Source organism: Rhincodon typus, chromosome 10 (assembly GCF_021869965.1).
Source record: "Rhincodon typus isolate 14 chromosome 10, sRhiTyp1.1, whole genome shotgun sequence".
Taxonomy (NCBI): domain Eukaryota; kingdom Metazoa; phylum Chordata; class Chondrichthyes; order Orectolobiformes; family Rhincodontidae; genus Rhincodon; species Rhincodon typus.
The window spans coordinates 36,926,778-36,952,402 of NC_063341.1; the positions used below are offsets into that span (position 1 = coordinate 36,926,778).

The 25,625-nt window shown below is 37.5% G+C and overlaps 1 protein-coding gene across 1 annotated transcript in view; it reads left to right on the plus strand.

Annotated features, from left to right (window-relative positions):
* mysm1 (Myb-like, SWIRM and MPN domains 1) overlaps nucleotides 1–25,625 on the plus strand; it is a gene marked incomplete at its 5' end in the record, with an annotated part of 70,031 nt that overhangs the window by 19,200 nt on the left and 25,206 nt on the right. Inside the window, 11 exons of the mRNA XM_048602086.1 lie at nucleotides 1,433–1,508; nucleotides 4,711–4,809; nucleotides 8,766–9,583; nucleotides 11,552–11,682; nucleotides 14,634–14,740; nucleotides 18,635–18,712; nucleotides 21,685–21,773; nucleotides 23,116–23,170; nucleotides 23,278–23,328; nucleotides 24,703–24,777; nucleotides 25,139–25,327. Of these exons, the coding sequence (XP_048458043.1) occupies nucleotides 1,433–1,508; nucleotides 4,711–4,809; nucleotides 8,766–9,583; nucleotides 11,552–11,682; nucleotides 14,634–14,740; nucleotides 18,635–18,712; nucleotides 21,685–21,773; nucleotides 23,116–23,170; nucleotides 23,278–23,328; nucleotides 24,703–24,777; nucleotides 25,139–25,327 (1,768 nt within the window). The remainder of the gene's footprint in view (nucleotides 1–1,432; nucleotides 1,509–4,710; nucleotides 4,810–8,765; nucleotides 9,584–11,551; nucleotides 11,683–14,633; nucleotides 14,741–18,634; nucleotides 18,713–21,684; nucleotides 21,774–23,115; nucleotides 23,171–23,277; nucleotides 23,329–24,702; nucleotides 24,778–25,138; nucleotides 25,328–25,625) is intronic.

The following is a 25,625-nucleotide window of genomic DNA, read 5'->3' on the forward strand; positions in this document are numbered from 1 at the left end:
TTTAAAAATGTTACATTAAATTTGCAGGAATTATTCATTTTTCCTCCCAGAATTCATGAATTAGAATAATTTGAAAGCATGTTTATTTTGCTTTCTCATAAACAATGGAATTAATTCTCCATGATAACGTGGATCTTGTGAACAGCATTAAATATTTTATTTTGCAACCAGTTTCTTATTTACATATCTCCTTAAAAATATAGTTATAAAAATTACATTAATGACTCAGAGCAACTAACTAAGAGAGACAAAAACAATTACCTAGATTCTGACTGAGGGTTACAAAGGGAATAATATTGCAGTACGGCATAAGCATAAAGCCGCAGCAACAAAGGCCAATGGAAGGAGGCAGCAGGTTAGAATGATTAACAGCATTAAAAACTGAGATGGTCAGCAGTTGAAAACAGACCTGGAGTCTCCAAGGATTGGGAAACTGCAGCAAACTCAGGTTCATTGGAAGCGTAGGCAGCTGGGAAAGGCACAAAACTGGACACTGACCAGGAGACACACTATTTCCATCCAAGAATATAGGAGAGGAAACCCTGAAATGCAATTGTTTAAAAAAAATCAAAAAGGTGCACCCTAAAGTTTAAAATTAAATTAAATATTAACTTATCTGAACGAATAAAAATCACTTAAAACAAAATATCAATGTGTTTCTTGGACAATGCACAAATTTTCCTGGTCACTGTCACACTATGTAAGTTTATTGTGGCAAGTTTGCGCAGGTGAGTTCTCTATTTTGTACCAGCATAAGAAATTATAAGGTGAATAATGACATTATAGGAAAATGTGGCAATGAGAAGTCAAGTTGCCCTGAAGGGTATATCAATTGGCTCTATTTTAGGTGTATTATCCTTACATTTTTAAGATTACTTTTATTATCTGTTAATTTTATACTTAATATAGCCGTACCAGAATATAGTTAGTCTAACTTTTACAGTTCTGAACTCTTTAAATTGCTTTATTATTATAAATGGAACATTACATATGACCCAAGTTGAAATATGCCATACTTAATGCTTATTTTAACATGTTGGTGATAGTGTAACAGTTGTTAACTAAAGGGTGTAATTCACAGTATAAAAGCACAATATTTCAAGGCAGAATTAACATATTTTTTTAATCAGAATTGGGGAGCAGATGAGAATTTGAAAGAGGTTGGATGGAGATCGGAGATATAATTATTCATTTTGGCATTATTTGTCAACATGAAAGAAGTTTCACATATGATCTGTCTATTTCTAAACTAAGAGCAGTATTTGCTGTTTGCAAGATTGTCAAGAACTGTATTAAGTACAGTTTTAAAAATTTGCTTTGCCATGCCTCAAAGAATGGTGTAAGTGCTTCTTGTATTACTAAAAATAACTCGTCTTTTTAAACTGTTTAAAGCTGAATTTAGTTCACATCATAGCTTCAATTTCTATCTTAGGACTCCTGGAACAACAAGCAGTTCTTGGCCAGCACGCTGGACAGCAAAGGAGAAAGAACTGTTTGAGCAAGGGCTGGTAAGAGACTGAAGGAACAATTAAGTAAAATGGTGACCTATACAGAATTAAGAGCTAAACAATTCAACCAGAGCTCTGGCTCATGATCACAATCCAGTAAAACCCTGGGTAACAAGTACATGTGTCTGGACCAATGATGAGGATATAATTTGATTTGGTTGTAATTCTCTTCTATGTTTTAATATCCTCTCATTCATAGTCTAGCATATACTTAAAATATTGGGATATGTTGGAGGGCTGCCAGCATCAGTGAAACCATGCCAGCAAATATATATGATCTAAGAGAATGGAGAAAGTTGGCAAGATAAAGTTCACTTTTCAGTAATAGTAGAATGGAATGTTTTGTGGCCAGACCTTTGCATAAGTTGTTCTATATTTTGTATATGCACCATGTACCAACTAATCTTTGCTGGTGTTGTAAATAAAGTGTAGAAGTTAAGATAGAGTATATTATGAATACTTTACCGTATTGTCATTGATGCAAAAATTAGGGTTAATAGTTTTTTTTTTGAAAGCATATACAAAAGCAGGCCAGCATTGTGTCCTGGGATTGAATCCATTGACATGGAATGAAAGTCTCTTCTCTCCATCATGCTTTAAATTACTGTGAAGCATCTCAAGCTATTTCAGAAAGACTGTAAATACATAACATAAAACAGTTGTCAAGTTGGAATTAAATTATTGCACAGAGAGGTCACAAGTATTCCTTGATTGGGAACAAAAAATGAGCAGAGAATTATCTTCAGAAACCGTTAAGGCACTGTTGTTGAGGAAGATTGTAATTTAACTCACGCTTTACTGTACTCTCCAACAGTAGCAATGCAAACAAAGAAATCCCAATGTGTAAGCTCTGACCTTGAAAAATGCAAATAGTGTGTTCTTTCCTATGTAAAGACAAGAGACAGCAGAATTAATTAGGGCAGACATTATGCAAGAACACGGACTGGGATTTTATTTATTCATGTTTATTTTAAACATTTGTTTAGTCTTAACACTGTTTCAAATATTTTAGATAAATAAACATTTGTTTGAAAACTTAGGAGTAATTCAGAGAACCTAGTGAAAGGGCTGGATGCTTTTGGATATGACTCATGAAACTAGCTAAACAGAACTAACCCATTGATACATCAAACTTATTTGATAGTGATGTTAATTTCTAAGGACTGTACACTGTTCTACAGCTGTCCTTGAAGTACACTATTGGATGTTAATGATCACATTATTACTATCTATTAAAATCACTGGCAGTTGCAAATTTCACGAATTAACATTACCTTAATGGCCACTGTTGCTTAAGCTTGAAAATATGAGTATTGGTGGGCTGTTGGTGACCTGCTGGCAGCACAGAATATTCGTACAGTAATGTAACATTGTTTGGTTCAAACAATCTGTTTTATATAACTTCAGATGCAAGAAAGAAATGTACATATAATTTTAATTATGGTTTCAAGATTGAAGTCTTTTCACTCAGTTCTGATATAACCCCATTACATGTGAAACTGCCTGAGGCACTGGTACTACTGCTGCTGCTTCTATTTTAACACAATCACGTGCATTTCTCCATTATGTTAGAAAACATATAATTGTCAGTTTTGTGTTATCATCAAAAATTTCCAACAGTTTTTTTTATAATTTAATAAGTATGACACAAGGACTGCAAAGTATATTGGACAATCAATGTAGTCCGTATATTTGAGCAATATTCACTTTGTCAGTTCCAGATTAGGTTCGTAAATCAACTGAATCTATCAATACATTTATTATTTTCATAATAAGTAAGTTTTATTAAGAGGCAAAATGCTCTGACTGTGTGTGTTTCATAGTATTTCTTTCTGATAAATTTTAGTAAGCACTTGTCACACTAAGACTTTACTCCACATTATATTTCGTCTCCAATGCCAATTATGATCTTAATAACCAATAAAATGGACTAGAAAGATGTTTTTCTGAAGGGCTGGTAGGTGTACAATGCTAAAATCATGGCAGAATAATGTCCAGCAATTCTATCAAATCTGACTTCAAAGTGTAGATGTAATTTTAATGAGTAAATATTATCAGTGTATTGGAGCAGTCATTGCTAATATTAGCAGATTAATTGAGTAGCCAAGGCAGTTATTTATTTCAGTCTCATGTCTAGTTAGGCACTATTTTAAATTGCTTTTTAATGGTATCTGCAGGAAAACAGTGTAGGTGAATCTATCTCATTAATGCAGTGTATCCATTTTTGAATTAATAACAAAATGCCAAACTTTTATTTCATTTTTTATAACAAATTTCCCTTGTTATGTTGGAGGCTTTGGTAATAATGATGAAAAACTAATTTCTTCAATGACTGATAAAAGATAAATATAGATTCCTCCTTTAAAAACATTGCATACTTTAGGTTAGACAGCGATTCTTGAATTACTCAGGAACTCTGCACCTTTGTAGGCAAAACAGTTTTCTGTATCTAGAAAATGTCTGAATTATACTGAAACGAGAGTCTGAGGGTTGAGGTATGTTTTGCTTAAATTGACTGCAGATTTCTTTCATACGAATTTTAAGAGATTTTATATGTCAAGTCACACTCCTGTGACTATCACTTCAACTTATGGGAATCAGGGATATGAAGCAAAGAATGCTTGGAACTATGTTAGCTGATGCAACCATGTCAGTTTTGAGTGTGAAGCAGCCTGTGTTCATGCAGGCTACAATCCCTAACTGTCCAAATCTTTTAGATTGCCAATGGCACAACATAGCAGCACAAACTGAAGCATTCTCCAAGTTATTACAGTCTGGTTTAACCCACTCTCAGGAGCATGCCATTCTCATGTGGCAGGCAGCTGTGTTTTGTTCTTTTTCTGTTTCTTCAATTTTTCGTATAATAGTCTTTGTGTAACTTGACATGATTGACACCAAATTAAATTGTCAAGTGTGTGTTTGTATTGAATTATAGGCATCTGTGCATTGAGGATCTAGATTCTGTCTGGCTGGAGTAATACCTTTACGCAGTTGACACAAAGAGGAGACATTTATATCATCTGTCTTGTCTGGATTTGACATTCCAGAGCAAAAGGCAGTGTACTAACTTATTGTGTCATCCTATCCTTCCTTATTAAGTCTAATAAAAACAAAGCCTAAGCTCTGTACTGCAGTTTTTGTTGGGTATTCTTTGAATGGTTTATTAAGCATGAACTGTGAAATCTACTTTGTTTGCTTTCAGGCCCAGTTTGGTCGGAGATGGACAAAAATTGCAAAGCTAATTGAATCACGAACTGTGCTGCAAGTGAAAAGTTATGCCAGACAGTATTTTAAGACAAAGGTGAACTTGGGCAAAGATAACTTTGCCTTTCTGTACTACTATTTTTAGGTCCTCTTCTAAACATATCAAGTTTTTCTGGGGCAATATCACATGAATACAGAATGTCTCAGGCACCTTGGATGTACAGGTATTTTCTATGTATTGAATATAGACACACAGTGTGGGTTGACACTTAGAAACATGGGGGCATCAAATTATGCCCTATATTTGTCCCACTTAATCACCGTTGATCATTAGATTATCAGAACCTATGTCCTCTTAACCTAAAATGAATGTGTGTTCACTAAGGATTCTAAAAAGTAACACTTTAAGTTTTGTTCTTTGGGAAATAATGTGTATGGATGGCCACAACAAAATTGCAAAGATATGTGCGTTGGAAAAAGATGTGCCATGCAGAGTAAGTAGATTTTGAAGAGAACATTGGTGTGAACCCTAATTGACTGCACCCAGGCAAGGACCAAAAACAGTACTGGTAGATGTGGCAACCTCAACTGCTGTCATGGCTGACAACAAGTGGCTGGGCATGAATTGCACTAGCACCTGTAACTACTCGTCTGTATGACTTAGTCCCATCCTAAGCAGTGCACTTACTAGCGAAGTGAATGTAGTAGATCCAGTATATCAGGAACCAGCTTTATAGTGTCAAATAATAATTTACATCTTAAGCTGTTCTTTGTGGAGATGTCACATGCGGCTTTAACCCATTATTTTGTACTTGTTAAACCTCATCTTTGCTGAAGGATATATTGATACTTTTCAACATTAATAATAGGCATTTATTAATTCAAAGTGAATCAATTCAGTTTTGTTTAAATTTCCGCTGTTCTATGTTGCTTATTCTAATTCATATTGCATCAGTCAAATGTTTTTATATACATTATGTAACCCATGTTTCACAAAAAAACTTGAAACTATGGATATGAATTTTTCTTTTTCAATCAGCATCATATCATCCATATTCAAAAATATTGTTTCGACAATTCATCTGTGGTGTTTTCATTTGGGGCTCACTTAGTTGCATATCACTTATTAAAATATTATTTCCCAGTAGATATATAGTTAAAAATGTTAGATATATAAGCTAAGTACTTTGGAGAATTTTAACTCCCCAACACATCTGAATTGGGGTCGGGTGAAATGTAAATTGGGCAACAGCTGTTCCCAAGACTGCAAGAAATTACAAAGAGTTGTGAGCATAGCCCACCCAGTTCATCACGAAAACCAACCTTACTTCCATTGACTCTGTCTACACTTGCTGCTGCCTTGGGAAAGCAGACAACATAATCAAAGACCCCTCCACCTCGGTTATCCTCTCTTCCACCTTCTTCCATCAGGGAAAAGATACAAAAGTTTGAAAATGCGTACCAACACATACAAGAACAGCTTCTTCCCCACTGTTATCAGACTTTTGAACAGACGTCTCATATTAGAGTTGATCTTTCTCTGCACCTCTCTGTTACTGTAACACTATATTCTGCATTCTGTTCTGTTATCCTGAGGTACTTACGTAAAGTATGATTGGTCTGAATAGAATGCAAAACAATACTTTTCACTGTATCTCAGTAAATGTGAAAATAATAAATCAAATCAAATCAAATCAAATCTTTGTAATACTAACCTGTCGTCCTCTAGATATAATGGAGGAGGGACAAGGAACCAACTGGAAGTAAGTTCCCAAGAGGTGAATTGGCCATTTAAAGATAATGAGTCTGTGAACCTGTGTTTAATGTGTTCTACAAGTTTAGTCCTGGCCACCTGTTATTTGAAACAGGAATCAAGTGCACCTTCAATTAAAGATAACAAGGTGTAGAGCTGGATGAACACAGCAGGCCAAGCAGCATCAGAGGAGCAGGAAGGCTGACGTTTCGGGCCTAGACCCTTCTTCAGAAAAATGGCTGTACTAATCAAGACACTCTGTTACATTAAGGTTATAACATCTTTAGGTCATTTCAATCTCCCAGCTATCTTTTCAAATGAGGTGAAATATCTTTCAACTCCACCCTAGCAAATCCAAGCACCAAACACAATTTCTAGTTAACTTGGGGCTTGGGGACTGCTTTGCAGAACACCTACGCTCGGTTCGCACTAAACAACTGCACCTCCCAGTCGCGAACCATTTCAACTCCCCCTCCCATTCCTCAGACGACATGTCCATCCTGGGCCTCCTCCAGTGCCACAACGATGCCACCCAAAGGTTGCAGGAACAGCACCTCATATTCCCCTTGGGAACCCTGCAGCCCAATGGTATCAATGCGGACTTCACAAGCTTCAAAATCTCCCCTCCCCCTACCGCATCCCAAAGCCAGCCCAGCTCGTCCCCGCCTCCCTAACCTGTCCTTCCTCCCACCTATCCCCTCCTCCCACCTCAAGCCCCACTCCCATCTCCTACCTACTAACCTCATCCCACCCCCTTGACCTGTCTGTCCTCCCTGGACTGACCTATCTCCTCCCTACCTCCCCACCTACACTCACCTTTACTGGCTCCATCCCCGCCTCTTTGACCTGTCTGTCTCCTCTCCACCTATCTTCTCCTCTATCCATTTTCTATCCACCTCCCCCTCTCTCCCTATTTATTTCAGAACCCCCTTCCCCTCCCCCATTTCTGAAGAAGGGTCTAGGCCTGAAACGTCAGCCTTCCTGCTCCTCTGATACTGCTTGGCCTGCTGTGTTCATCCAGCTCTACACCTTGTTATCTCAGATTCTCCAGCATCTGCAGTTCCTACTATCTCTGAAACACCTTCAATTAAAGTTGTGTTTTTTACAGCACCAACTGGGAGCTAAGCAGAGCAGGACTGCTTCCTTGCCAGTGGACTTCATTGGCCGTCCTGTCCTGCCCTGCCCTACCCAGTCCACTCCACTGTATGATATTTCCATAATTGGGAATGACCCTGATAACTCCATTTCTGGCAAGATAAGATCAACAACCACTGCTGCTATAACGATACTTCCCTCCCCCTTTTTCCTCCCACATGCTCCAATTAAAGAAGCAGCAGATTATTTTACTGTTGTTGTGGCATGTAGCATCCTCCAGAGTGTTCTCAGCCTAGAAGGGAGGCAAGCCCGTTAGAATGACTCCTAAATGGGGAATCTTTTGGAATAGTCAACAAACATTGTAGGCTAAATGTCTGCTCCTCAACCTACTCATTCTGCTGTTGTTAATACTGTATTGGATGGAAGTTGTAAATTGGTCTTATTCACCGACATTTTCTTGAGTTGTGTCTGCATCAGTAGGCTTTTATGGTTCTGCAACATGTTGCACTGCTGACATTGATCCATGCTGCAACTTGCATAGTCTTAACACTTAATTTCAAATGTTAAACAATAGGAAGTTGACATGTGGAGGTAATTAATAAATACCCCACAGCTGATATGTCACAGTAAGGCCATGAATACATCTCCTGATGGAGCATAGCCAGCAGAGTTAAAGGAATGTCATTGATGGCTTTCAGGATCATTATGGAAATGAAGTTTAAGATGGAACAAAAAGCTTAGTGATATATGAAGATCTTACAATCACTTCGTAAACTAAACACAATCAGATACTGCGCACCTGAAGCTTGCACATAATTTCTTAAAACAATGGTAACTAAAGCACAACAGCAATTGTTTAGTTTAATTTGTATTTTAACTAATTCTTTATCTTGTGTTTTGATTTAACTTGTATTTTAACTCAGATATGGTCATTCCAGAGCAAATCACATGTAATTTCTTCAAAAAGCAAGAGGTTTTAATTTTCACAAGTCAAAGAACTGGAATTAGTTAAAATACAAGGTAAACTAAACCATTGCTGCTGTGCTTTTGTTACCATTGTTTTTAAAAAAAACTGTACATGTGAATTGTAGTTGGAAGTGATTATCAAGCTGTTGGAAGCATGAGCAATACAGGGTGTATCCGTGTAAGAGACTAGAACTTTGAAACATTTGTGTGAAGTTTTTATTTTTCTTTTAATTTCGTAGGCAAGAAATGAAAACCCTGTGGAAGAGGCAAGTATTTGGTCTGCAAAACCAACTTTTGTGTCTGGAAATGGTGCCAGCTTTTTGAAGATAGAATCAGAGCATTACAGTCCTACATTAGCAAAAGGTCAGGTTTATCCCACTGTCAATGCTGTTAAGATTGAGCATATGTCTGATGATGAAGATGTGGACGTCATGGATGAAACAGATAGTGAGAGTGATGGGCTTCAGGAGCAGAAGGGAAGACTAACCCAACCTGCTTCAAAGACGAATGAACCTGAGGTGACTACTTGTAACAGTGCATCTGGATTAGATGACTCTGCAACTTCCACTGTGGTTTTGCAAAAATGTTTACAGGTGACAGACATAAAACAAGTGTCCAAGCATAATGCCACAAATAGTAATAAAACAAATAATTTGAAGTCCATAATTGATGACAGTCGAGAAAATGAAAGATCGGTAAAAACAGCCAATGTAGACTTTGTAGACTACAGCAAATGTGGACTTCCAATGGAGACCAATGAAGGATTAGGAGTGCAAATACCTGATTTTCTCGAGTTTAACCAATTAGAGGAAAAAGAAAAAATCCATAATGATATCTGTGCATATAGTTTGCCAGAATCAGTTTGTGAAATGGAAGGGGATGAAGAGACCTGTGATAGCGAAGGAGAAATATTGAAAGCTCCCACACAAGAAGTAATATTGGACAAAAACATGATCACAGAAGATGAAAAACAAGCTATCCCTGAGTTTTTTGAAGGACGGTCATCAAAAACACCGGAACGCTTTCTGAAAATTCGCAACTATATCTTGGATCAGTGGTAAGGAAGTGCAGTGTTTTAAGCCCTTTTACAAAATATTTCATAATGTGTCTGATAGCGTTTTCAGATTTTAGATAATGGATTAGTTTGCTGTAACTTTGATTCTCTATCCAAATCAAAAGCATGTTTGTAATTTGGTTTTGCGTTATTTTTGTACGATTCAGCTGAAATTCTAGGAGGGAAAATAGGATACCCGCTGAAATTGAATATGGGTATTTGTAATGCATTACTTCATGCTCATTAACAATGAAATGGAGTACATCAATTAATTGTTCTCTGCTGATCATAATGATTGAGACATGCAATCAGCACTGAATGTGTTGTGAGTGTATGAGGCTAGCACTATGTCTAGCACAATTTCTTGCACACTTTACTAACTTTTATGAACTTCTTTAAGCATGTAGCACCTTTCACAAATTCAGCAGGAGCCAGTAGATAGTGGTAAGCAGCAACTTGACAAAGTAAATAATGATTCCTTGAAACTTTTCGGTGGTATAGAGGTGTCAATGGGGTCCTTATGCTGCACATAATATGTTCAGCTGTGTATATTGAAGAGTGTGCGTTAACTAGAATGGTGAGATCCACACTGGTGTTGAATCAATGTTAAAAGCTAACTAATGCCATCATCTATGTACTTTGTATGGCATATGCGCAATATGCCCATGTTAATACCCTCAACAATGCACTATTTGTTTTGAGTCGTATCTTAACTGGCAGGAGCAATTTGGCTACTATTTTTCTTCCTAAACCAGCCAAATTTTGTGTCCATTCAATCTACTTAAACAATATTACTTGAATAGAAGTGCTTTTCAAATTTTTTAAAATAAGTATACATTCTTTAAATGGTAACTTTGTAATTAAATATTGTGACAGACAGGTACTTCATCATATCTTTCATATCAATTTGATAAAAAGAATGAGGATAAAAACCTCTTACGTAGCTTCCATTTCTGTCAATCCCACTTTGATCATTCCAGGGTACTGTGAACTGGTAAAGTGCTGTCTACAGAACTGTGAAGTTTGATTTTGAATTTTATTTTTCTGTTATTAGGTTTTCCAGGGTCATACACCTGGAGACAATCTGATCTAAAACCTTCACCAGTTCTGTTCTAAAACAGCTCAGGCTTACATATTTTTTTGCCTTCTTTCATTTACTTGTCCTGTTTTGCCCATTTTACTGGCCTCTGTTCATTGTTACTCAAAAGTAATGTCAACTTTATGACAAGGCAGAGACAAGGGGGAAACCAAACTTGTGCATCTGTCTCCTACCTACTGTATGATATTCAAATATTTAATATAGTGCTGATTCTGCAATATAGAACATAGTACACCACAGGAACAGGCCCTTCAGCCCACCCTGTTTGTGCTGACCATGATGCCATTCTAAACTAATCCTATGCGCCTGCATAAGGTCTGTTTCCTTCTGTTCCCTCCCTGTTCATGTGTAAATCTAAATGCCTCTAAAACTTTGCTGGTGTATCTGCTTCTATCGGCTCCCCTGGCAGTTTGTTTCAGGCGCCTACTACCCTCTGTATAAAAAAAAACTTTCCTTGTGCTTTACTTATTTTCCATTCAATTACTCTGGTAAATGCTACTCAATTTTACTGAATATTTACTTGTTTGCTTTTTCCTTTTAAAGGTAATTTGATGCATTAAGGAATCAAATGGCAACCAGGCTCCCTTACCTCTCCAAACCGCCATTTATTTTTGCTACTGCTTTGTACTGCATTTTTCAACCAATTTTTCTGTAATGGTATGAAGTGGAATATGCTCCTCTTTTTCATCTGTTTCTATTCAAATTTAGGGTTACCATACTCAAATGTGAAACTTTCACCAACTGATAATTGATCATATTTGGTACATCTGACCTTTATTATTAAAAAAAGTCCCGGTTTCTGGTGTCCCAGGAGCTGAAATGTCTGACAGTCACAAATTGCAATTTGATTGCTTCTTTTTTATCCCCTGCAGGGAGAAGTCTAAACCCAAATATCTGAATAAAACATCAGTGCGACCAGGATTAAAAAATTGTGGAGATGTGAATTGCATTGGACGGATACACACATACCTGGAGCTAATTGGAGCTATAAATTTTGACTGTGGTGAGCTTGCAATATGTTTTATTTACAAGATAAAGCTTTTATTTCCAAATCTCAATTTGGATATATTCACTGTCCAGTTCTATTATAGTTTTGGCTGTTGACTCTATGGACAAAATCCCATGTGCAAACTGAGCATTATGAGAGCTAGTTTGGACATGCTTTCGATAACCATTTGGCCTCAGTTCAATAGTTAAAATGACCAAATGCCAGGCAGAGATTTTCTGGTAATCTAAATAGCTGATTTGTTTCTCTTCCTCTTTTTAATTATTTTTCATTAATTCTATTTCCTTTTTAAATTTTTCCTTTCCTACTACTTTCAGACCATGAAAATAACTTCTTGTCTGAGTATTATTGTTATTGTATTTTATGTTTCCTTTGGGTGGTGCTATAACTCCTTTTTAGACAAATTCCTGCAATTCACTCAATCTATGTTACAATGTTAATGTACAATTCTGCACAATGTGTCAAGTGTCAGGAACTGGTTTTTACAGATTATGAAAGAGAGTGAAAAAAAGTTAAAAGCAGCAAATGTATATCTCAATGTAAATATAAAATGTTAGAAAATATGACCATTACTTTTCTTAATATTAGAAGATAAGGATTCTTCTCCTGTACTGGCCTTCTACATAAAATTGAAACGTGGTAGTTTGCTTTTTATAGGGTCAAACATTCGAGGCTGTGATTAGCTATAAACATGGATGGCTCTGATTGCCTGGTGAGCTGGGATGGAGTTGCAAATATAAAGTCATAACTGGATGTTCCTAGCTATGGAGCCGTTTGTTAATTGAATTATAAAGCCTTGCTTCATCACAAGACTGACTAAAGATCTACAGTTTTTATCTGTATCTACAAATAATTCATGCAAAAATCCAGGTTGCACCCTCAAGTTTATATATTATTTATTCATAACTTTTTTGTCCAATTTATATTAGTTATGTCGCAGCTGTTTTAATTCCTGACATGCTGTCATTTTTATTACCAAGTTACGACCTTCATGATTCCAGCAACTGAAAAATCACTTGCTTCCACGTAGCATTTCACCACTTTTATCTGCAAAAATTTTTAGAATATACAGTCTTGTCATTAATTAGACATCTATCAGACTCCTTTTAAAGACATTAACTAATGGAAATTTACAGGTGTTACTGAGTAATCAGCGTAAAAAGAAAACACAGGAAATAGGAGCGGGCATAAGTCATTAGGACCTTTCAGCATCCTCTGCCATTTAGTAAGATTGTCGCGGATTTTCTTTCACCCATATCATATCCCTTGATTTCCTTAGTATTGAAAATCTACCAACGTTTTGCTTGAATATGCTCATCAACTGAACATTCAATTTAGAATTTCAGTGGTTCACAACTCTGTAGGTGAAGAAATTTCTCTTTGACTTAGCTGTTTTCTTATGCTAAGACTGTGACCCATATTTCTAGGCTTTCTTATCGAGGAAACGTCCATCCCCAGCATCTACCCTGTCAAACCTCTTAAGAATTTTACAATTTAAATGAGGCCCAGTTTCATTCTTCTAAACTCCAGGAACTGTAGGTCTAGTCTAGTCTACTCAATATCACCTCGCAGAGCAGTTTCTTCAACCTAGAAATCCATCTGGTGAAGCTTTGCTGCACTCCTTCCAAATATATTCTACCTTGTGTAAGAACACCAAAACTGTACTGTAGTAATAATCAAAACAAGGTGCGATATAATTCAACGAAACCTCTTTACTTTTATACTCCAAGCCTTTTGTAATAAAATTAACCTATCATTTAACTTCCTAATTGCTGGTAGTATCTACATGTAAACTTCCTGTAATTTATGTGCAAAGACACACATTTCTCTCTGATCACCAACAGTTCCCAGTTGCACACTACTTCATGTTAAATTTTTAAGATCTTAATATCTATTCCTCTCATGTTCCACTCCAAGGTAACATCAGTCTGTGAGTTGCTTCTGACACCAGCAAACTTCAGCTGGCTTTTGGTTCGGAATATCCTGATGAATTATGTTGATTAATATTGTACTTTGATAATAATTGGTAAATCAGAATGTCATGCAGTACAATTACTAAAAAGTGAGTCACCAAAGTGGCATCAGAAACAGAATCTTCATAGCTGACAGGAACTCATCTAGTTGCTTAGTGATCAGTTATGTAAATATTTAACTTTTCTCCAACAGTTTTCTTCACGATTTTTTCTTTCCAGCATTCACAATTGGAAGCATTGTATCTTGGAGAGAGAAATGAAAGTTGATGTTTCAAATCTGATACGACACATTGGAAGAATTTCAAAGAAGAGTTGTATCAGACTTGTAAATGTTAACTTTGGTTTTTTTTCTCTCAATTGATGCTGCCAGATCTGCTGAGTTTCTCCAGCAGTTCCTGTTTTTCTTTTAAATTTCTAACATCTGCAGTACTTTGCTGTTATTATAGCATTGTATCCTTGTTTGGGTATCGTGCCATAGTAGATTAATACTACACAATAGCACGGTTATTTCTCCATGTAACTTGACAGTAAATGATAGTATGCTATTTGTCCCTAGGAGCACCATGGTTGACACTCTCATCACATTTCCAGCTTTTAGCATTAGTTTGCAGTCAGGAATTACAATCCTGGCCAGTCTCAATCCCTGCCACCACTCATTGGTTGTGTGTGGGCAAAGTGGCAGGTGGGGGGTTGGAAGATAGAGAGAGAGATGAGAATGATAGTTACTTCATTTTGGTCTCAGTATTTGAAAATTATAATGTGATCTTACTTGATGGTTGATAGATAGCATTTGCCCTCTATATGTATAAAAGTGGAACCTAGATCTGAAGCAGCAAACTTTAGAATTATATTTTGGTCCCTGTTAACATTGTTATTTAGGTTTCACACTGATCAAAATCTAAACTTAGTATTATAGCATTCCACCATATGATGGAAGGATCTTGGTAAATTTTATTTTTACTTTTGTTTTCACAGAGCAGGCAATATATCATCGACCACGACCTGCAGACCGAGCACGTAATAAAGAGGAAGGAAAGGACAGTGAACAGACATATTTGCTTGCTCAAAGATTGCAGTCCATGGTGAGTTGAATAAATACCATAACTGTAGAACAATACTGTAGCAGCCTTTTACACTGCAGTTGTCATGATGAAGTAAAGTTCTACAAATATCTTTTCATAAAACCATTGAATTTTACTGCATGGAAACCATTCAGTCTATTGCACCCTTCACTATTGTCCAAGTAGTACTAAGTAAGCTCGATGTACTAACTTAGAGAAAGCAAAGTGCAAAAAAGTTTAATTTGTGGGTAGTTGGGTAGGGCTAACATGGAGCAGTTTTCCCTTGACCAAAGGATTATGAGTTTGACCCATTTAAAATTTCTTAGAATTTTTTCTGACCGACCTGTGAAGATGAGAATTACAGAAAATCAGAGATAGTGTCATATTGTGTGGTCATAATTTTTTTAATTGAAGCGACCCACATTAATTCCATTCCCCTGCCATTTTGCCATAGTTTTCTAACATTTTTTCTTTCTTTTCAAATTGGTATCAAATGAAATTTTATATTAATTTTTTGCCTCAGTATTTGGATGTGGTTTGGATTTATTTGGATTTGGATTTATTCTTGTGATAACCCTGAGTCTGTATAACTATGTGACTCCTTTTCCAAACAGTTCTAATTTACCAAATCAGAACTGTATAATTTTGAAAATGTGTCTCAGACTTTGTCCTTAGTCTTCTCTACTGCAATGAAAAGAGACTCTGGTTTTAAGCCATTTTTCCTAACAATTTACCTTGCTAGTGAGACAAGGAATAAAAAGATAGGACAGATGAATGCGTGGCTAAGGAGCTGGTACAGGGGACAGGATTTCAGGCTCTTGGACCATTGGGACCTCTTCTGGGGCAGGGTTAACCTATGCAAGAGGGATGGGTTGCACCTAAACTGGAGGGGAACCAATTTCCTCACAGGGAGGTTCGCTAGTGCAATCGGGAGGTTTTAAACTAGAGTGGTAGGGACTAGAGTAGCAGGTCAGCAAATGGAGGGATTGAGGGGAAGGTAGATATTAAGACCAGTAAATCAGAAAGAAAGGACAGGTGGAGACAGGTAAATGAACACGATGGTACTAATGCGCTGAAGTATGTTTATTTCAATGCAAGGAATATTATTGGTAAGGTAGATGAGCTTAGAGCCTAGATCAGTACATAGGAGTATGATGTTGTGGCCATTCCAGAGACTTGGTTGAGAGAGGGGCAGGACTGGCTGCTTAACATTCCAGGGTTTTGTTGTTTTAGACAAGATAGAGAGGAAGGTAAAAGAGGTGGAGGGGTTGCATTACTAATCAGGGAGAATGTTACATCTGCAGTCAGAGAGGACATGCTGTAAGGCTCATCCACTGAGGCAAGATGGGTGCAATCATTCCGATAGGATTATACTTTAGGCCCCCGAATAGCCACCATTGAGAAACAAATACGTAGGCAGATTATGGCAAGAAGAAATAAAAACAGAGTTGTCGTAGTGGGTGACTTTAACTTCCCCAATATTGACTGGGACTCCCTTAGAGCAAGAGGCTCAGACAGGGCAGAGTTTGTTAAGTGCATCTAAGGGGGCTTTTTGAAACAGTATGTGGACAGTCCAACTGGAGGAGGGGCCATACTGGACCTTCTATTGGCTAATGAGCCTGACCAGGTGACTGATCTTTCAGTGGGAGAACATTTTGGAAACAGTGATCACAACTCCTTAAGTTTTAAGATAGCTACGAACAAGGATAAGTCAGGACCTTGCAGGAAGGTACTAAATTGGGGGAGGGCAAATTACATCAGTATTAGGCAGGAGCTAGGGACTGTTAACTGGGAGGAGCTGTTATCAGGCATGTCCCCACATTTGACATATGGGAATTGTCTAAAGACCTGCTGATGAGAGTTTAGAACCGACATGTTCCAGTAAGGAGGAAGGATGAGGACGGCAAGGTAAGGGACCTTTGGATGATGAGAGATGTTGCAAATTTAGTCAAAAGGAAAAAAGAAGCATATGTAAGGTTTAGGAAGCTAAAATCAGAAAGGACCATGACGAATATAAATAAACTTGGAAAGCACTCGAAGAGGGAATTAGGAGAGCAAGAAGGGGCCATGAAATGATCTTGGCAAGGCATTCTATAGATACAGTTAAAACAAGAGGATAACAGGGGAAGGTAGGACCACTCAAGGATAAAGGAGGCAGAGAATGTGAGTGAGATTCTGAATGAGTACTTTGTATTAGTATTCATCAAGGAAAAGGATATGGAGGATAGTGAGATTTGTGCGGAGCATGCTAATATGCTAGGGCATTTTCAGATCAAGAAAGGAATGGTGTTGGTTCTCTTGAAGAGCATTAAGGTGAATAAGTCGCCAGGGCCCAATTGTACCTACCCCAGGTTATTGAGAGAGGCAAAGGAGGAGATTGCTGGCGCTTTGACCAAGGTCTTTGTATCCTCACTAGCCACTGGAGAGGTCCCGGAGAACTGGCAAGTAGCTAATGTTGTTCCTCTGTTCACAAAGGGAAATAGGGACAATCCAGAAGACTACAGACCAGTGAATCTCACATCAGTGGTTGAGAAGCTATTGGAGAGAATCCTTAGGGATAGGATCTACACACATTTGGAAAAGCATGATCTAATTAGGGACAGTCAGCATGGCTTTGTGTAGGGTAGGTTATGTCTTACTAACTTGGTTGAATTTTTCTAGGAGGTGTCAAAGGTGATCGATGAGGGTAGAGTAGTGGATGTCGTTTACATGGATTTTTGTAAGGCTTCCGACAAGGTCCGTCATGGTAGGCTCATCCAGAAGATTAAGATGCATGGAATCCACGGTGATTTGGCCGCATGGTTTCAGATTTGGCTTGCCCATAGTAGGCAGAGGGTAGTGGTGGAAGGCTGTTTTTCAGGCTGGAGGTCTGTGACTAGTGGTGTTCTCCAGTGATCCATACTGGGACCTCTGCTGCTTGTGATATATATAGATGGGTATGTTAGTAAGTTTGCAGACGATACAAAGATCGGTGGAGTTGTGGATAGTGTAGAATGTTGTCAAAGGATACAGCGGGATATATATCAGTTGCAGATATGGATGGAGAAATGGCAGTTGGAATTTAATTCAGGTAAGTGTGAGGTGCTGCATTTTGGGAGATCTGATGGTAAGGAAAAGCATCAGAAACTTTGCTGATGCCACAGATAAAATTCTTGGTGTTTTCTCCATAATTTTGTCTCCAATTTATCTTTAATTTTCCTTACCAATTATTATTGTAGAAAGACTAAACCTTGTTACAGTGTGTATAAAATATCAACATGAAAATATTTCTTAGTATGTGCCATGACAAATACCTCATTGAAGTTTCACTAAACTGAAAATAAGCAACATGCCTCAATCTTGTGCCAGTCTTCACTAAGTAAACAAAGATAACATTTGAGGCTATTTGTTCAAATTACTGATAAAGTTACTACCTATGTTATGATCCCAACTTATGTTATTTCTGGACAAGTCAGATCCCAGACTGAAATCTGGCATGATGCATCCTATTTTGCTTTGTTTTGGTTTTAATGAGTTAATTTCTCAGTGAAGTACAAGCGCACAGTGTTGCTTATTTTCTGGGAGTTGCTGCTGTGCACGGACCTTGGAGGCCAGTGCAGTCAATAAGAAAATTAGAGGGAATGCTGATCACAAGCGTATATGTCTTAATTCAGTAAGCACAGTTTCAGTCCCCGTCCATTTATAAGGACAAAGTGAAAAAGTTAAAGCCTACTGCTTGCATGTGATTGAGCACAATTAATATACAGTTAGCCTTCGGCTGAAGGAGAAAGGCTTGTGTGGAGAGTACTTTAATATTCTTGGGAATAGGTATTATCCTTAAACTATCAGCAAACCTATTTTTTTGCAAATGATTATGTGTGCATAGATAATGCTATGAAAAGCTCTCAATCCCCTGCCTTTTGTTATTTGTTATAGCGTACCAGAAGACGGCGGGTGCGAGATTCTTGGGGCAACTGGTGTGATGCAAAGGATCTGGAGGGACAAACTTTTGAGGTACTTGAAACCAAAAGTCTTACAACAACATTACTGCCTTAGAAAACTTTCACCAAAGACTGCATTACACAATTTAATCAACTTGCTAGTTACTACACTTTATTAAAACTATACAAAATGGATAAGTAAATTTATTTGTCATAGTTGCATTTTGAAAGAAGTAATGGGCTACTTTGAATTAAGTATCCAAATCAACCCAATGCTTAGAGAAAATATATTTAGGATTGAAAACAGAGGATTGTGATAGAAAAATCAGGCAACAGTTGAGAAGAGGACATGCTATGGGCAGTCTTTTTACAAAACAGGATCTGCTATAGGTAACCTCTTAGGTCCAGGGTATCAGTTGCTCTTGTAAACAGACTGATGTTTTTATTGAAGTTGACTTAATCTATATTCACTTAGTCTGGTAGATGTGGTCAGAACCAGATATACCTGTATTTTGCACAAACACTACTTCAGTCTCTCGAAAGGTGGGTTGAACAAACAGTCAGTAAGAACAGATATAATAACAAAATATCCTGAAAAAATGTGCAGATTGTGACTTTTCATCAGAACTGGTTCTAAAATGTTTAAAATGACCTGAAATGCTTTTTTTTCATTCTCGCAACAAATGCAGTCAGACCTGAGTATTTCTACCAGTTAGTTTTTATTTCAAATTTCCAGCACCTGCTGTACTTTGCTTTTGGCTTGATTCAGATCTTTCGCTATTTACTTTCATTGAGTATAAAGTACTTGATTAAATCAGTAAAGCTTGGTTTTGCATAGCAATACCAAACAATTAAAATTACATGCTTCTTATTGGGATCTTGATTCCTAATAACATAGGAGCTGTAGAATTGAGGAGTTGCACACCATACTGACTAGGACCTCATCAGCTATCCATGTGTAGCTATGAAACAAGCATACAATTGATGATTTCGAAAATTTGGCTTGCACATCCTATTGCCAAAGAGGGAGATAAGTCCAAATCGACCAATTACTTGTCATCTGTGAAGTGATAGAGGAGCTGATCGATAGATGGTACTTTCTTGCCGATGAGCTGCTGACTGAGACTCGGTTCGGGTTTTTGCCAGAACGACTTGGCTCCAGAGCTTGGCCCAACCATGGTCCAAAAATGAACGCTCACACTGAATGCAGGGCAGGATAAAAGATGCTGCCTTTAATATCTAGGCTTTATCCAGCTTAGGAAGGCATTGAGAAGACCCAGCAGAACCCAGACCAAGAAAGCTATGCAATAATCGGGGTCCCGCCTGAAAGACAGGAAGATAATTGTGATTTCCTTTTATTTGTTTATGGAATGTGGAAAGTGCTAGTCAAGTTACGATTTGTTACCCATCCCTGAGAAGATAACAATAAGTAACCTTTTTGAACCACTGCAGGAAATTTGGTGTGAGTACTTCTACAGTACCTTTATGCAGGGAGTTTTAAGCTTTTGACCAAACTGCAGTAGTGGATGTGTAGTGATATATTCGTAGGTCAGTATGGTTTGTGAATTGGGAAGGGAACTTCTCAGTGATAAGGTTACCAAATGTCTGCTGCCCTCACTCTTTTAGATGACAGTGGTTGTGTGTTTGGGAGGTTCTGTCAAGGAAATGTTGATAAGTTGCTGCAGTGCATTTCAATAGTGGTGCTTATTGTAGTCTCTTTGAAAGTAGATGGAGAGGAATTTTAAGATGATGGATGGAGTACCACTCAAGTGACCACCTTTGTCCTGAATGATGCTCTCAAACTTCTTAATTGCCTTTAGAGCTATGTTTATCCAGGCAATGGACAATTTTCCATACACTCCTGACTTGTGCCTTATAAATGGTGGAAAGGCGTTGGGGAGTCAGAAAGGAAATAACTTGCAACAGAATAACCAGCCTCTGACATGCTCTTGTAACCACAATGTTTATATGACTGGCCCAGTTTCTGGTTAATGGTGATGTACTCGGACTTTGATGGTGGAACGTGTCGGTACTAATATCATTGAAGGTCATGGAGAGGTGGTTAGATGCTCTGTCTTTCTGAAGATGGTCGGGCACTTGGTTAATATTAGCGTCGCTTGCCATTTACCAGCCCAGACTTGAAGGTTGTCCATATATGAATGCATGCTGGCATGAATGTCTCAATACCTGATGAATTGTGTATGGAATTGAATCCTGTATACGTTACTGAATATCACCATTTCTGACTTCATGGAAGGAAAATCACTAATGACGCAGTTGAGAGTGGCTGTGAGTAGGAGATTATCTACCCAGAGAAACTCTTTCATCAGTGTCTTGGTTCTGAAATAGTTGCTCCGCAATAACCACAGATATTTTCCTTTGTGCTAGGTATGACTCAGAACACTGAAGTATTTTACCACAATCTGCAATGATTCCCATTGGTTAACTTTTATTAGAGCTTCTTGATTTTATACTTTTGACTTAAAGTGCACACACTTTCAAAGCATAGAATGGAATCCCTGCAATGCGGAAGCAGGCCATTCTGTCCATACCAACCGTCTGAATAGCATCCCAACCCCTACCCTGATTTTGTTTGATTCATATCGATGTAAGATATGAATTAGTTTTACAGAAATTTGTGGTGATGATTTTATAACATGAGAACATTCCGTTGTATTAATTTTTATAACATGAAAATATCCATGCGTTTTTGCTGATATCATTAATTTATTTGTGATACTTGATTTTTTAAAATAAATGCACATAGATTTATTATATTTAGAAGCAAAAAATGGCAAAATATTTAATGTTTCCATCAGTTCTCATTAATTTTAATAAGTTTTTGTGCAACAGCAAATGAAAGTAGGTGGGATAGACCTGGTAGGTGGGCTGCAAGGTCTTTTGTCATGTCTACGTGGTCCATGGATGCAAATATTTGACAATGACTTATCAATTATCTCACGTTTCCTTGCTAGGCTGGCTGTTAAATTGCTATTTCAGATAACATATCTCTGGATAATTTTAGTATCATTTATGAACTTATAGCATTTCACAACAGAAGAATTGGCCAGGAGGCAGGAAGAAGAGTTGAACAAGCCTCCAAAACCAGCAAGAGGCCCTCGCCAGTCGAAGAGGTATAAGCTCTTCATGAACTACGATCACGTGTTTTTTAAAAATGGCCACACTAAGAAATTGACCTGCGAGAACTTTAATCGTAATATTTGCTTATTATATGTTAAGCTTGCTTTTGTATTCTGCTTGTGTGGATATTTTGTATTAATGTATTTAAATGTGTTACGATATGCGTCTAGAGAAGGTGAGCCTTAAAGCTGAGCCTTCTGCCCCAAAGGTAGGGAAACTACCACTGCGCCACAAAAGCACTAACCACCTATGTAAAATGGACAGGATTATGGCAGAAATTAGCTATTTGTATTGCCAGTTGTGAAGCATAAGAGGCAGTTTCTGTTTCTTCCAGGATACTTTGGCTACATTAAAACTTTAAAAACATGTGGAAATATACTATTCTTGGTGTTTTCTTACAGTTTGGCAGGAAGACTTATAGTGAAATTTTTGTGAGTATTTTTGTAGCTGGGATTCAGTTCCTGTGATCAATTATGAAATATTTAAAAGTCTAATTTAACTCTCGTAGGTGGTTAAAAATGGGGAGGATTTTCCATTTACAACCAAAGCTACAGTACCTGTATTAGGCTCAAAGCACATCAGTAACAACCATAGTCAGCATATTTTGTTTGGTTTAGGAACCGGCTTAGTGTTAGAAAAATGTAATTTCTGTCCAAACATTTGAAATGAAGCAATAAAAGTTAACAAACAATATGACCATTTTAAGTTCCTTCCACCTGGTGGAAGCCGGAAACGAGCAGAGTTAAAATAAGTAGTTGAGCTGATTCAGACTGAGCTTTAGTGAATTCAAATATCTAATATTGTTTTAAAAGTCTGCTGGGTGAAGTATCCATGGAAGAACGTGCAGTCAGTATGGCCTGGAGCAAAAGATGACCAAAAAGTTGTGTGTTAATTTTGTTTTACTGAGGCCAGAGAGGGAAGCTGTTCATGTTGGTTTCTTAAGAATAATTTGGGCTATTGCAGTTGCCACGCTGGCTTTCTACTATTCTCATGAACACTGCCCCTTCCTCACCCATCCATCTGGTATCTATCTTTTTTCCTGGCCTGGAGGCATCAAACTGCATTGGGATGGCCAGCTCTTACAATGGGGGTTGCATTGTGTCCCCTCAAAGAACTGGATTTTCAACCCATTCCTCCGGTTGACTGCTCAGTCGTTAAAACAAAACCCTAGTATTGCTTAAATTTTCTCTTTAACTGATGTAAAACTGATGTAGAGAAATGGCAAACACAAACTGCTAATAAAATTCAGACTTTATTTAAAGGTTGTTTTGCCCTACCCTCACTGTTGTTCATGCCTTTGGTGATTTAATTATTTGCCTCATTTTCTCTCCTTAGCTCTTTTGACCCTTTCCAGCTTATCCCGTGTCACTGCTTCAGTGAAGAGAAACCAGTAAGAGCCTTACCTATCTTTTTCAGATAAAGATGATGCTTCTAGTTTGTTGTGTTCTATTTTTTAAATTCTTGTATACCTGTTGGTAAATGGTGTTTTCATTTCAGGAGCCGTTTCAAGTGAAGGTAGCTTCAGAGGCGTTGCTAGTAATGGATATGGTAAGGAAAGGAGCGTTCGTTTTTCTCCATGTAATACAGGTGCACATGACTGTCTCAATGGAATTGTTAACATCAGAATGGACATTATATTGCCTCAAATAATTGCTGAATCTATTCTTGCCACAAGTGCTTAATAAATATATCAGGACTGTGGAAAACTTTAATATATTAAAAACATAAAAGCATGCCGATGTGACTATCCTAAAAATTCAGTGTGATGCACAACAAGTTGATTTTTTTTGAGCTGCTTAAAATTTACTTTTAATGTGTTAAATGTCAGCCCTTTGATTGTAACTAATAAATTGTGTAATAACAGAAACATCAATCTTAAAGATTGAAGGCAAAATTTCAATGCGTATCATCTTCATGTACAAAATGTAACATTTCATTATGTTTTGAGAACCAAGCTAAAGCATGAAATTTTTAAAAGGCAAATTTTGAGAATGCAAATACAAGTTCAAGTTCTCCCAATATACGTGAAACAGCGTGATCCTCATTAACAACACTTCAAAAATTTGTGCCAAATATTGATGGTACCTGAGAGTGAATTATGTTGTCCAGTAGTGACTCTATTCTTATTAGAAAAGGTAGCGAATGACTTCATTATGGAATAAGGTGTCTTATAAAATACCTTGTAGACGCTTAGAAAAAAAAATTCAATCATGCGATGTGAACTTTGGTGGCTGGACCAGCTGTTATCCTTAGTTGCCCTTGAGAAGATAGTGGTGAGCTGTCTCTTGAGTCAGTATAATTCATTTGTAGAAACACCCGTACAGCCTTTAGGTAGAGAATTCTGGGATTTTGACCCAGCAATATTGAAGGAATGGTGACGTGTTTTCGGGATGGTGAGTGAATCTGCAGCCTGTGTAATGGTGTGTCTGGGACTACAGGTGGAGCCACCATGCTGAGGATCCTAGGTAAGTTGAGAATTTTAGTAAGAAAGTGACCTAGTGGTCACTGTATTCAAGAGACAAGTGATTGGAGAATGATGTTGGGAAGGGGTCGGTGTGTGTGGAGGTGTCTCCAGAAAGCCTTCAAAAGAAGTCCCCACTTCCTTTTCCAACACAAGCCTAGGCAATGGACAAAATAGTTGTGGTGGTTTTCTAGAGCCTAGGTCATAATCGAACACAAGGGCTTGTATAATCCAATGGTGGGTCAGGAATGGGCAGTAGGCCAGTGAGAAGAAACTTGTTGGATTTTACTTGCTCACTCCCACTCTTCCTGCTTTCAAATCCAGTGGTAGGGGGGCACAAAATCCATCCCAGCACTTGTGCAACTTGTTATAACCAGAATGTTATAGATTCTGGGTAATTTGTTGAATGCATGAATTTTCTGTGTCATTAGAAGTAATATTCTTATATCCTCCATGTTTAGCATGCCCATGTATCAATGGCAGAAGTGATCGGCCTGTTAGGTGGGCGATATTCATCAGGAAAGAAAGTATTAGAGGTAATTGGAATTTTGGATTTGTTTTAACCTCCCTGGTCTTCACTTTTCTTTCATTGCCTGTGAAATAAGTTAACATGTTCAGGTTTATTTTAACTTTGTACATCATTTTAAAACAGCTATATTATCACATTTATAAAACATCATTACAACTGGCAAAGAAACAAAATGGATGCATAATATTTCTTAAAATTCAAGTGATAAAATGGTGCGGTGAATGAATGAAAAATTTAAATAACGGCTGAAATAGGAACGTTGAATTAACAGTGAATGTTTGCGAAATACTGCTCCAATGATGAGAAAATTATTTTGACATGCTTGTGAAAATCAATATCTTAAATAAAAGATTATTTCCTTTTTACAGATCTGTGTTGCAGAGCCATGTAACAGCTTAAGCACAGGATTACAGTGTGAGATGGACCCAGTGTCACAAACACAGGCATCTGAGGCCCTAGCTGGAAGAGGATACAGCATTGTTGGATGGTACCATTCCCATCCTGCATTTGATCCTAATCCATCCTTAAGAGACATTGACACCCAGGCTAAATACCAGGTATAAACTCTGCAAAGTTTCAGAATTTATAAAATTCCACTTTCTTCTCAAAGATTTTAAAGAGAAATAGTTTGTGCATCTTTCATTTCTGTCCAGATACTGATTATAAAGATATAATCATGAAATGAATTATCATTTATTCTTAGTGGGCAGCTTTTTGGGGACCATTCAGTTATAAGAATCTTAACATCCAAGAATATTACAAATGAATGAGCTAATGTGTCTAAAATGTGAGCAGTGATGGAAGGGATATTCTTCTTTCATCTCCTGCTCCATCAGATAAATAGATCATACTAGA